Source organism: Mus caroli, unplaced genomic scaffold (assembly GCF_978045245.1).
Source record: "Mus caroli unplaced genomic scaffold, Mus_caroli_1 scaffold_1, whole genome shotgun sequence".
NCBI classification, from domain to species: domain Eukaryota; kingdom Metazoa; phylum Chordata; class Mammalia; order Rodentia; family Muridae; genus Mus; species Mus caroli.
This window is the reverse complement of record NW_028227256.1, coordinates 135,109,277-135,122,893: the sequence shown is the minus strand read 5'-3', so window position 1 is coordinate 135,122,893 and position 13,617 is coordinate 135,109,277. Positions and strand designations below refer to the sequence as shown.

Genomic DNA, 13,617 nt, shown 5'->3' with positions numbered 1-13,617 from the left:
TTCAGCAGAGGAAGTGTATACATCTAGCCAGTAATTGGAGTTGCTTATGCAATCTATGAGGAGGTGGTCTGAGCTGTGGACACTACAGGCTTGTGTTGATTTCCCACAATAATGACACTTTGAAGCTACATTACCCCCCCCCCCACACACACACACACACACCCTGAACAACTCCTTCCTCTGGTACTACTGAAATATGCAAACTTGCCTTCAAGGTATAAGCTACAATTACCGGATTTCTTAAGAGTTCCTAAGGTTTTCCCCTCATTTTTATCTCAGAGTAGTTCGGATCTCCTTTAAAGTTTGATCTTCTTGCCTCGTCAGAGTCACTTGTTCTCTTCTGTATGTGATTGACTCTTGACTCTTAGGTCCACACTGGTAAGGACTATCTATTTACTGAAAATGGATTGCGTTCTAGGTAATACTGATGCGTCCACGCTCAGCACAGTTGAGGTGCCACACAGATCTTAGAACATAACTTTATTCTGTTGCTGACTAATGCTTCCAAGGATGGTGCTTTGATGATCGGTGTGACTCTTAATAGTGTTTCTGATTGAAGTCCCCTTTACAGTACTGTGAATTATCTCTTTAAGATTTATACCAAATACCTAGTTTGGTTTGTTTAAGTGATAGAACAACTAGAAAATACCCTTTCTCCACGAGCAGTGGTGTATTGTTATTGCAGGTTGCCTTTGGTAAATAAGATTCAAGTGCAAACCTTGATCTGCTGTCTACCAAAGAGAGCCATGAGCTAATAATGGTGACTTAATAGTGAGACTTTTGAAAGGAAAGGTATTTACTTTGAAAGTCACTTAAATGTTTTTACTCTATGAAGTGTAATATACATGATTTTGTTTTCTTAAAAATATTGTTAGCATTTTGAAAATATAGCCACAAAAGAGTAGAAAGAAAATGTACGTTAAAATAAAACCAACAGGTATCCTAACGATCCTTAAAAGTCTTTGTAAGAGCAGGAATTAGGGTCGTTTGGCATCAGTGCTAAGGCCCTGTTCTTAGGCTAGCACATCTTCTGGCTTGTGACAGTCCCTCTCCTCCCTGCATAGTGACTAAGCACAACATCAGCAGTTTGATCCTGTGTGTCAGGAGCCAGGACTGTGTCCTCAGGGCTGTGTTTATAGAAGCGGGCTGAGCATGTAGTGTCTATGTATACTTTTCATGAATCTTACCTAATATTTAACCTAAAATATTATTATGTTCAGTTATTTGAGATAAGATAAGCCATATTGAAACCAGCAAAATCCCATATGAATCCTTTGCATAACTTTCTCAGAAAAAAAAATTTTTTTTCATTTTGTCCTTAAATTGTCCTTGGATTGATCCAGGGAGACAGTAAGGAGTTTAAGCTCCCACACTGTTTATTGTTGTATAGATATTAATGTACTCTTTTGAATAGTAAGGTGAAATAAACTGAGTATTCTCAATGGTGAGTCTAACAACCTTTTGCTAACTTTTTTTTTAATTTAAAATTTTGTGTTTAATTTTTCAATATTTTCTATTTGCCTTTAAAATTAAAGTACCATTACCGATTATATTATTTTTCCTTTCCAATTCTCCCCTAAAGCCCCTCCCATGTACCACCACCCTCCCCCCCCCGCCCCCGCTTTTATCCCCCCTCAAATCAGCGTTTAATTTCTTTCAGTAGCTACATCTTCATTGCATGGTCCTACTTTTGTTGGATTTGTCGTTTCAGTGGGTACACCTTACTACATGTCTCCAGAGAGAATACATGAAAATGGATACAACTTCAAGTCTGACATCTGGTCTCTTGGCTGTCTGCTATATGAGGTAGGCACTGTTGATGAATTCTGTACATTGATACAGTTTCATTCACATTATATATTCAATATTATAGTTCACATTTATTCTGGGTGATATTTTGTAGTCTGCTTTTGTTGAGGTAAATTAATTCATCAGGTCATGACTTATTATAAGCCCCAACATACTTATTTTGTCTAACATATATTTTCACATTTTTTTGACAAGGACTTTATTTTTTAATTCTCGTTTTAATAAGATGTTGTTCTGCTCATCATGTGTACACATTCACACACATATATGAGAGAGAGATAAATGGGTGAATTTTTTTTTATGCATTGCAGGAGGAAAATGTCATAGATTTAAGACACAAAAGTATTTAAGTCTTTTTATCAGGATGTTGTTCCCCACTTATACACATGAAATCCAGCTTTAAGGATGGCTTTCAAATATAGCTAAGCCTTGCAGACTACCACTTAGGTTCAAATCCTGTTCTTAGCATAGGGGTTAGAGTTCCTTCCATAGATGGGTTCTCTAGTAATACTGAGATGCAGTCTTGTAGCTGTAGGAAAGGGTACCTAGCTAACAGTCTTCACCTTCCTCCAAAGCCACAGCACTGACAGTAGCCCAAGTTAGTGACTCCTAGGAGAGAATTTTAATTGTACGTCAGGAAAATACAGAGTCCATGATGCTAATTAAACACCAGTGAGCAGCTAAGTAAGGTTTCCTGAATTGAAGAAACACAATACATGGAGTCCTTTATGTGTTTCAAGAAGGAGTCTAAAGTTTGTGTCTGTTTTGTTTTCCTGATCCAGTGTCATCTGTGTGAGTGTGCCATGTTTACTTGGAGGTAGCTCCTCCATGTGCCTCGTGAAATGCCTGTTGACCTTTTGTAGTTTTGCCAATTTCAGATTTCTTCATTTAGGGAAAACTGACCTTTCCGGTGGTGTGCTTTCTCTGATGACTAAGGACTGCTCAGGGGACTTCACGGTGCACTTGCATAAACTCGCCACAGTTTTGACTGTGAAGTATTATGAATTAGTGACGTAGCAGAGCACGTGCAGCTGAGTGTCCATGAGGGGCCCGCGCTGTTTGTGTCTCCTCATGTGTCCAGGGTATGACAGGAGGTTTGCTATTACTATAGATTTTGCTGGTGATTTTGGGGGAGGGCAATATTGATAAGAATTGGCTTCTTCGTATTTTTTTTAAGTTAATCACTTCATGTGTGTGTGTGTTTTGTTTTTAATTTTTTTTTAACCTGGCTAGGTAGCATTAGAGTAATTCAGAGCATACTTTGAAATCAAAGGAATATTCTCCCTTTAAACAGCCTAAAAGTAGGTAGGAAATGAGTTCCTAAAAATGAGAAGAAATTTAGCACTGGCAAATTAGATGAAAAACTGAGCTGAGTTAGTGTGAGAGGAAGAAGTTTATTGGTTCTTCCAAGGCTAACAATCTCAGTACCAAAATTGAAACAATTATCCACCTTGTATAATTACCTTTGAGAGGCAGGATCCATTTTTATATATGATCACCAAAATAAGAGTTCTTCCTTTGACCCTTCCCACGTTCAATCTCGAGGAACACGTGTCTGGCTAATTTCACTTGTTTCCCGTGTTCGTTTTAGGATCAATCTCAGTGCATTTTCTTGAACTCCCCCACCCCCCACCCCCCTGCAAGAGTTGGGAACTTTTACAAAACATTTCATCTGTCTTCATATTCCATATGTCCTCATTTACCTTTTGGTGTAACTTAGCTTTTCAGAACCATCTGTAGCATGAGATAGATGTATTTTTCTATCATAATCCACCAAGAAATCACCATTAACAATGAAGGAGTAGGAAGCCCTTCTTCAGAACATACTTTAAACTCGGGGAAATTAGACTTTCAAATATTCCCGAAACCTTTGAAAAAAAAAAAAAAAGAAAGAAAGAAAGAAACGAGGAGTGCGGTTTTAATTGATATGCAACAAAGTAGACTTTACTAATTAAAATCAAGATGCTGTGCTCTGCTACATGGACCTTACATGCAAAAGTAGGTTTTACACATTTCCTTTATTGTTCAGTGCAGCAATCGCATCCTTACAGGGTTGTAGGTTGGTGGCTTACAGTTCAAAAAAAAAAGAGAGCTGCCACCAGGCCCGAAGACAGACAGTGGGCTTTCGTCCCTCCGACACCCCCAGAATACTAATGAGGAAAGTCAGACCCTGGAGGTCAGGGAGCGAGTCAATCATTCTAGCGATCGTCTCAGTGTGGAGGATCAAATTAGCCTGAAAAATTCAGCTGCTGGGAGGAGAGGGCGAGCAGCTGTCAGGGGCAGCGCCAAGATGCACTAATGAACCAGATGAATAGTGCAAAAGCTTGAAAATAAAAACAGGACAGTTGACATTTTTCATCTGTCAGAGCGGGAGATGCCTGAAAATATACTATTCCTGTTTAACTCCTTAGGGGACATTCAGATTTTTTTTTTTTAACGCTCTGCAGTATTGAGACAAAAGTAATATAATGAACTCCTATCATACGATAGAAAATGGATGTACATTTACTTAAGGTCTTAGGGAAGCAGAGAGATGGGAGCTCATATCGACAGTGTATTTTTAAGGTGGCATTTTTTTTTTAACATTTGATTTAATCGTATAGTGTCCGTGCATTGTAAATGTAAACATTGCTTATAATGGTGGGTCCTCCGTTAGAAATTCTTGCCCAGTGTTGTGTGTTTAAGGCATTTAAATTGTTATTTATTTTATGTTCGTCTTGTGGGACATTCATTCCCAAGGTTATTCTGTGAGAGTGTGTGTAGGTTTTGTATGAAATGTGGGTTAGGTAAGACTGCATGTTAAGTTGCCTTCCAGCCGGGATTTCTAATCCTGTCCCCCTCCTGGCTGAGGCTCTGAAGGAGTTAAAGCCCAGCCTGGAGCACAGAAGACAGATGAGAGCCATTTTCAGCTTGTCCTGTCCCCACTGACGCTCACTGAGTAGCACAGCATGGACCAGCGTGTTTCACACACACTCTGCCTGTCTGGGGAATGTACACATTGTCCTTCCAAAATCAAACTTATTAGCACATGGAGAAAAGGGTGACTGACTTCGGGGCAGCTCGGCTCGCCATGTTGTATTCTTGCCGCTGCGGCTCAGAGACTGAGAAGGTTTTGAACAGGATGCGAACATTTTAAATTGAATTTTTAGTTTGTAACCTTGCTTACCAAGTAGCTGCTTGTGCTTTTAAATGTCAAGTTGAATCCATGTCTTAAAATACATTGAAATTCAGTAATGTCTCTTTTAAAGTGGTTCATCCTCGAAGTCATGGTTTTTTTCTGCATTAAAAAAAAATCACCTTTGGATACTTTGAATTCTATCTAGGAGTTATGGATTTTTTTTAACACATTAAATGTGTCTGAGATGTTATTAAAAGAACAGTTACCATTTAAACTATTTAAGTATCAGTTACAATATTAAAAATATTTTCTTTCATAAAATAACCTTTTTAAAAAGAATATACTATGTGTGATGAAATGACGTGCTTTCTGTTCCCTAAGTCCTTGAGTTATTCAATTCAATTTGATATCAGCTTTATGTTGTATTTGATCATTACATAGTTGAGCCATACCACTTAATAGCTGTTTTGTGATGAAATATGGCTGTACACACACACACATTATCTTCCATCTTTTAAATATTATTTTACGTTGTATGAGTTAGGCTAGCCATTTCTCTTAAGGAATTTTAAACGTTTCGAAAAATAAAATTAATATTTTTTCACACGTAATGCTCAGAAAAGGGTAATCATAAAAATCAAAATGCTCATCTAATTTTTATTCCAAGTATTTGTAATTATTTTCTACCTCAGTGCCCTGTCCCTGATGATCTCACCTTTAGAGTTACTTTGTACGTACAGCAGTTTCACTGGGAGTATCTTGCAGATGGCTGCATTGCAGAGTCCTTTCTACGGCGACAAGATGAACTTGTACTCTCTGTGTAAGAAGATAGAGCAGTGTGACTACCCGCCTCTCCCGTCAGATCACTATTCGGAGGAGGTGAGGACTCTTCGGCCCATATGAAGGTTCATTTTGTCAACACACTTTACTAAGGGATTTTCCTTTACTCAGAAACACAGATGGATGTCCAGGTGGCAGAAAGAGCGCTTTGACTCCTTACATCTTCTGAACCTGGCTGTTAGATTAACTCTGCAGCTCACGATTTGGAGTGGGCCACAACGCAACATGTGAGAGAACCATAGATAGATGGCTTTCCTGATGTAAACCCATTGAAGGCAAGCATTCTGACCCAGCACTGGTCCCCCCAGCCTCATGTGTCCTCAGTCCCTACCTCTCAGACAAGAGAACAATGAGAACTCACTTTGGTCGACCTTCGCTCCTGGTGTGTCCCAAATCTGAAGTGTATACTTCTCAGGCACCTGTCTCTGAGCCGTTTTCCTTCTCACTCCTTTCTCCTTGGGCAATACCTGTCCTATCTATCACCCCTCACTGCCTCAGCCACATTCCTCTGGGTGAGTGTTTTAAGGTTACTGTGCTAGACCTGTTTATAAAATATGTTGGATGGGACTGGTAGTTTTCAAAGGCTTTCAGCTCTGAGTCCTTGCTTGCCTTGCTAATGCACTGGAATGAGTTGTTTTGGCACTTCCCCAACATCCAGTTTTTCATTAAACAGTGTCTTCCATTTTATCCTAATATATCATGATTATTTGAGGGGCATGCAGACTAGCAGTGTCCCGGGTCATCTAAGATGAGCTTACAGGCTCATTTGGGACTTCTCATCTGGGACCTACCTATGAAAGCACCACAGTCTTGGACATCTCCGTCTCATGAGCAACAGATATTTTTGCCCCAGGAAAATGGAAAGGAGCAAAAGAAAAATGGAGAACAATTATAGTGTTCACATATTAAGTAATCTTGTCATACTTTCTGTTATGAAATGAATAGCATCTGGTTCTAGTATTACACAAGGAAACCTAAGCTCATACAGCTTGAATAATAAACATCTCTAAAGATTTTTTTTGCTCTATGTAAATCATGTGTGTTCCCAGAATATAATTAGTACATACTCACCTAATAGTTTGATACTGATAACGAGTGATGCCTACATTTCTGCTTCCTGGCATTGTATTTAGATAATTAGAATATACTCTTTGGAAGCAATGATGATAATTTAAAGTATTATCTCTATTTGATGCTAATGCTCTTATGTTGGCCATTTTTAATTACTATTTTGGGTATAGAATATAAATATGGCCTTTCACAAAACCAACTTCAGAACTCCAGGCCTAGAAATACAGTAGAGTGTGAACAATGATGCAAAACGATAGCACGAATGTCAGGCGCCGCTCTTTGTTGTGTCATTCAGGCTGCCTTCTTTTCTCCGTGAAGCACATGAATATTTCACGTATCTGCATCCTCATCCCCTATTCTTCTTGACTAATTTTCAGACTGTCTGAATTTGCATTTCACATGGTAGCTGATTAGGAGATGCCGAGTGCAGCAGCGAAGCCTCAGCAGGCGGTTACCATGGTGACCTTCAGCAGGATTTTAATGATGATACCACTAGTGGTTCGTTGAAGTCGGCCTGCCTGCAGGGCTACTTCACTGCAGCTAAGTGTGAAGTTGGATGCGCGGCTTCTCAGCCAAGGGGCAAATATCAAAGTCTGGCCCAGATAGAAGGTCTTCAAGTTGGGAAAGGAAAATAGATTCCACTTTTTACTTCACTCTGTATCCTAACCAGTTCCAAAAAGAGCTATAAAGCGAAACATGTTATACGATGTACCTTCCAAAAGAGACAGTGCAGTCGCTGGCCATGGTAAAGCCTTTGTCATGTCCTGATGAAATGGGAGGCTGTAATGCCTTGGTAAACATGGAGAATAATTCTTAAGGAACAAACTTGAAAATCATGCTGAAAAACATGCACTCTATATAACAGAGTTGCTTTAATCTGGTCAGGAATGAAGAGTTCTACAAGACTTTGAAATGCTGGTGCTGTTAATAAATGTGTCCCTCCTTAATGAGGAGCTAAATTTGTTTATAAGATAATTATTCCAAGTTTGTGGTAACAACAGACTCCTAAACAGATTTAGTGCCACCCTCATGACATTAGAGAACTCTCCAATGCTTACTACAAAGTCTCTTTAATGGTTTAAAAATCTACATTGGTATGTGTTAGGCTAGCAGAGACTAGGAACCAGGAGAAGGTTAGTGCCAACTTTAGCACTGCACTTGTCCTAGAGTCTCAATCTATGTGTCTTTAATAGTTAAACTGGTAGGCGTCGGTAAGAGAAAAGTGAAAACAGATAACTTTGAGTGTGTTGAGAGTTTTCCAGACGGACTTAGGCACTTACACACTTTTAAGTTTCCTGCCCACAAAGGATTTAAAAGGAACACTTCATCATAGTACCAACACAAGGGGCGCTTCGTCATAGGACAGCGTTACTTGCCAGCCCGCCTCAGCAATAGGAGTTGTAAGAAAAATAACAAGACTTCTAAATACAATTTAATTTAAATTAAACTCAAGAGCTGAAGAGCTTAAAAATGGGAATGTTTCCCATGTTATATCCTACAAGATAAATACAGTTGAACACTAAAAATCAAAGCAATATGCTTTGGAAATATAAGTATGTATGTCAAATCTTTCCTTATGAAGTATGATGTTTCTGTATACCTAATGTAAGTTCTAGGTTGAAATATTTCAGCAATGCATGGTGGCTCTTAAAAATGTATATTATGACCTTTGTTTATGATTTTGTTTTATGTAAATTTGGTATTCCTTAGTCTTTCTTTCCTCCCCATAACAACCTCAGCCATATGTGAGTAGAGACTTACTATACTTGAAAACAGTTACCTTCCCTTAGATGGCTCTCAGTTTAAACTGTCAAATGGGTCATGACAAAGCAAGCACTTTCTGTACATTTGCTATTTATTAGGAATCATAAGTCAGGCGCTTACTTGGTCTGACCTCCACTTAAAACGTAGTGGTGGTGGGCTCATCTTCTTTCCCTCTAAGGCTGGTGTGAGTTCTGCTAGAAGGCCCACCAGTTTTTATGTTTTGCAAGATACTGTTTCCCCTCTGCCAGCTGGCCTTCTTCAGTACCATTTTCCCTGGCTTCTCTCCCTCCCCTCCCCTTGGCAGTCATATCCCATGATAGCTGCTCTTGGAATTTGCACCTTCATTTCTACAGTGTCAGGCAGCTACAGCAGCTCTGCCCCGTCTAGGCCTGATGGATTTTCAAAGTTGAATGATGGACTGATGGATGAAATGAGAAAGTAATGGAGCTGGTATTAGAAAGAAAAAAATGTAAAGATAAAATTAATGGCCTAATGAATAATAATGGAATGATGGAAACTTCTCAAAAGAATTGTCTAGTGAGCCACAAGATTTCCCAACAGCATGCTGGGAGATGCGGTAGCTCTCTGTCACTAAATACTCTTCCTTGTGTGGGTTTTCTTCTCATTCTTTTACATACCCATCATCAACTATGAAACATCCGGGCATTCACTAGACTAAATGGAGCAGTCATCAAAATCATGTATGTGTTCTGTCACTCATCTATTTAGACCTAGTAGGAAAAAAAAACTAGCTTGAATATCTAGATAGTTAAAAAAAAAGTTCTGAACATCAAATAAAGGGTTCAAAGATGAAATGAAAATGAGGTAATCTTGGTCCTAGCAGACTTAATAGCAATGCTTTGAATAGAAAAACAATATTAAACACTGAAACCTTAGAAAGATGGTTAAATTATTATTATTATTATTATTATTATTGTTGTTGTTATTATGAAAGTGGACTATTGGTAGAACAGTAGATGTGCATTGATTGCATGGCAGATGTTGCTTAGTCATTTTGTTTGAGTACCACTAAGCACTCAATCCAGGGCTTCCTGCCTGCTACTCACCCTCTATTGAGATATGCCCCCAGCCCTCTTCTATTTTTAATTGAGATAAAGAATTGCACTAAGTTGTGTAGGCTGAGTTTAAAGTTACATTGCAGACCCAGTTGCCTTTGACCTGGTGAACCCTCTGACTTAAACCCTCAGGTAGCTGGGATTAGAGGCCTGTAGCACCAGGCCAGCTCAGTAATGTTAAATTTACAATATAAATCAGATACAGAGTGTACTTACTACTTATAGATTGGAAAACTTGCTGGCTTCGTTAAGTCTTGTTACTGCTTTTTATAACTGAAGAAACCAAATTATAGTTTACGAATCAGAATTGATTAATCACTTTTCAGATTATAGTCTCCTGCATTTTCTATTAAATGTTCTTCAGTTTTATAGTTCTTGAACCTTCAGCTCAGGGACAGAAATGTTTGTTGTATTAAAAACAGTTTTAGACCTGAGGATCGTATCCATGCAGATCTGGTAGAAAATGAGCTGCAAGCTTTCACCCAAAAGCTGAGGCCACTTTGCTTTTACCCCATTCTGTTATTTCTGTGTCTTAGTAAGGTATGCACTCTCCCTCCCTCCCTCTCTCTCTCTCTCTCTCTCTCTCTCTCTCTCTCTCTCTCTCTCTCTCTCTCTCTCTTCCTTCCTTCCTTCCTTCCTTCCTTTCTTCCTTTCTCTCTCTCTCTCTCTCTCCCCCCCCCCCTTCCTTCCTTCTGGCAAACTAGAGAAGTGTCTGCAGGAGAACAGGCCTGTATTTGCTTGCTGTCTTTTTCCTTTCTGGCCTTTCTGGGTTTGGCACAGCACTGCAGGCTTGCTTCACTCACATGTTAAAGTTGGCAGTAAGCACCACTTTTCATTCTTGGGATATCCACACATAAAAATAAACAGAACTGGCCAAAGATAGGTTTCATTATTGTGACTTAGGTTTCATTATTGTGACTTGCGTGCACGCACGCACATATACAAAGAAATAAAAATCATGACTTTTTTCAGATATTTAAAATATAGTGCAAGCTTTATAAAGTTTTCCTGTGATAACAAACAGCTGTAGTAATATTTAATTAAATGAAACCGATTTTGTGGGTTTTGTAGGTTATTGGAGAATCTGGTGTGGTTATTTGCCTTTGATAAAACTAGTACTGCATTTTCAACTTTTGGAATCTGCCCCTTTTATCAGTATGACAACTCTTTCACTAAGGAAACTTAAGTTGGAGTCTTTGTTCCAGTTTATGTAGATCAAGTAGCCTTGATGTGTTGACAGCAGTGTCCTGTTTGCCCGCTTGTGCTAGGTAACTACTCAGATACTCACCACAGGCAGCTCTGGACTTCTGTTGCTTCTCAGTCCCTTCTCAGCCTTCTCTGAAATCCCTTGAGCTTACCATGTCAGAGAGCACTCGTGTCCTCAGGATGTTCTTCTGCCCTGTGGCCACTCAGGGACCATGCCACATGAACAGGAAGAACTGAGGGACTTTATGGAAAGTAGCAGTTATTTGAATACGTAAGTGGGCATAAGCCCCAAGTACTCAGATCTGTTGCTTCCGTGTGTGCGGCTTTGTCTGCTCTGCAAATGTCTGTGATGGGGAAAAAAAAGAAAAGTCTTAGAGATGACAAATTTTAAGTTAACATTTACAAGTAATTTCTCAAGTTTTAAACGTAAGAATATTCCTACGGAAGATTTATAAGGAAAGTTCTTTAAACTTTCAGTAACTATAATACCCATTGTTTTGAGCCCATAAGGTCAGGCCTTAAGTAAATAGCAAAACGAGATGAAAATGGCAGGTAAAGCCTTCTTCTCAAGTTTTTGAAGTTAGTAGAAGTTTATTAGTACTATAAAACATTTGAATTTAGTAAGTCAAATATTTATCAGTAGTTCCTAGTTTCTCAAATTCTAATAGCATTTTATGAATTACATAGGGTTGTTGGTAAAAAAAAATAGCCAGAATGATTTAAATTAGTACTGGGAAGTCTTTCCCAGCATAACCTTATAATATTGCCAAAATGAATGTCATTGTAATATTTGTTACACACACGGTTTTAAAGGTGCATTTAATCATGTGATTTTTACAATCTTTAGAATTAACATCGTCATAATCCAAGGGAGATGAAAATATTTACTAGAGTGTATGTAGATATTGAATGTGAATATTACTGCTATGCTATAATTTAAAGTTCCATCCAGTGTTATTTCAGAGACTGTGACCATTTGGTTTTTCTTCTTAAAAATTTGTTTTAGTAAATTTTATATTCTCATCACTGTGCTATTTTACTAAAGGTTGCCATGCAAGATTAAGCTGTATGTAGTGTGTGTGTGTGTGTGTGTGTGTGTGTGTGTGTGTGTGTGTACATGCCCTTTATTCACCTGTGTTATAGAAGGGACACTGGGGAATTGTTCCTTGAAGACATGAATCCAAAACGGTGCCCTTTATTTCATATATCCTGTGGGATCCTATAAAACCGTGTAACTTTCTGTAAGACTTTCAGTTTGTAAGGATGCTGAATGATCTCTGATTGTGAAATGCAGACATTACATCACATCAGTGTAGGATGGCTTTCTTTTCCTACCCCTAGGTCAATCATTAGTGACACTTGGGTGTCCATGCTGGAGATGCCTAATCATTTTGTATAAATATCTAAAGCTCCAAATATAGTGCCTTTAATGTATTAGATCCACATTGGGGTGCTAAAGTGTGTCCTTGGATAGATGGAAATTGGGCATATCTGGAAGGCTGATATAGCATAATTGGTCTCAGAGGGATTAAGATAGGGGTGATAAAGAAACAGTACCAATAGAATTAGTCTTTATTGTCCTATTGAGAATAGCGGTGGTGACCTAAAGCGATCATACACAAAGAGCCTGACTGTTATTACCCCTGCGTGGCTAAACTTGAACTGTAATTGGGTTAGCACCCTGAGAACAATGACTCCTGACACTCTCTTTAATATTCCTGGTTTTAGGCTGCATACTTTGATATTTCTTTGGAAATACATAGATCAAAATATATTAATGGTTTATGTGCTGAATTTGAAAGCATTAAATTTATAGCTCTTTACAGATATTATATAGAATCATTTTATTACCTTCTAGTCATTTAAATGTTTCTGTGTTCCTTTTTAAATAATCTTGGAAACACATAAATGTAGCAGTTCTCTCTAGCTTTGTAAAGGCTCTTGCGTGGACAAGCCCTTTGACACACTGTATTAAAAAAAATAGCACATGAGCTTTAAAAGGAGAAGGAAGTGTGAAAAGTAAACTTTGAATGGTTAAAAAAATTACCTTTTGGCTTACATTATCTGTTCTTGTTTTTGTCAAGGTTATAAATTTGATGCTGGTCTTTAATAACTGGATAAGTCTTAGCTAAACATACACATTTAAGCAAACGAATGCCTAGTGGTCTTAGAAATTAAAACTTAAAGAATAGAGGTAGCAATCTTGACTTCATTTTCTTGCCACTTCCTTTTAACATGGTTAAGAATGTAGTAGTTACTGTCATTGCAAAGCATTGGACGGTTGCTAAAGAATTTCAGAATACCTTGCTTTCTTCCAGGGAGCTAGAGAAGCATTTTTAAAAGATAATACTAAGGGAACATGCCTTTAATCCCGGCACTCGGGTGGCAGAAATAGGAAAATTGCTTCAAGCTAATGGACAGCTAAATCTATGTAGCTTTTCTTAAAAGTGCACACACACATAAACACTGAGTAAGGTCTTGCATATAATCATCTTATTCTGATCTTTAATGTCTGACTTTATTTAATGTCTGACTATGAGAGAACACTTAGTGTCACTTTTTATTTTTATGAGAATATTATATAAGGACTTCCATACCCCTTTCTCTGGAGCTTTTTTTTTAATGGGGCCCTGCAGGTTTCAACTCCAGTGTTCCCAGTGTGAGGATCACAGGTCTTAGGCCTGCCAGGCAAGTGTTCTCCAGCCCACTGTGTTTAAGTTTATAATCTAATGA

At 38.4% G+C, this 13,617-nt stretch overlaps 1 protein-coding gene across 2 annotated transcripts in view; it reads left to right on the top strand.

The window, feature by feature from the left end:
- Nek7 (NIMA related kinase 7) overlaps positions 1–13,617 on the top strand; it is a 132,309-nt gene that overhangs the window by 112,246 nt on the left and 6,446 nt on the right. The window contains exons 8-9 of one of the 2 annotated variants that reach the window (XM_085841519.1): positions 1,712–1,806; positions 5,693–5,806. In XM_085841519.1, the coding sequence (XP_085697645.1) occupies positions 1,712–1,806; positions 5,693–5,806 (209 nt within the window). The remainder of the gene's footprint in view (positions 1–1,711; positions 1,807–5,692; positions 5,807–13,617) is intronic. The other variant, XM_085841523.1, reaches the window with a different exon arrangement.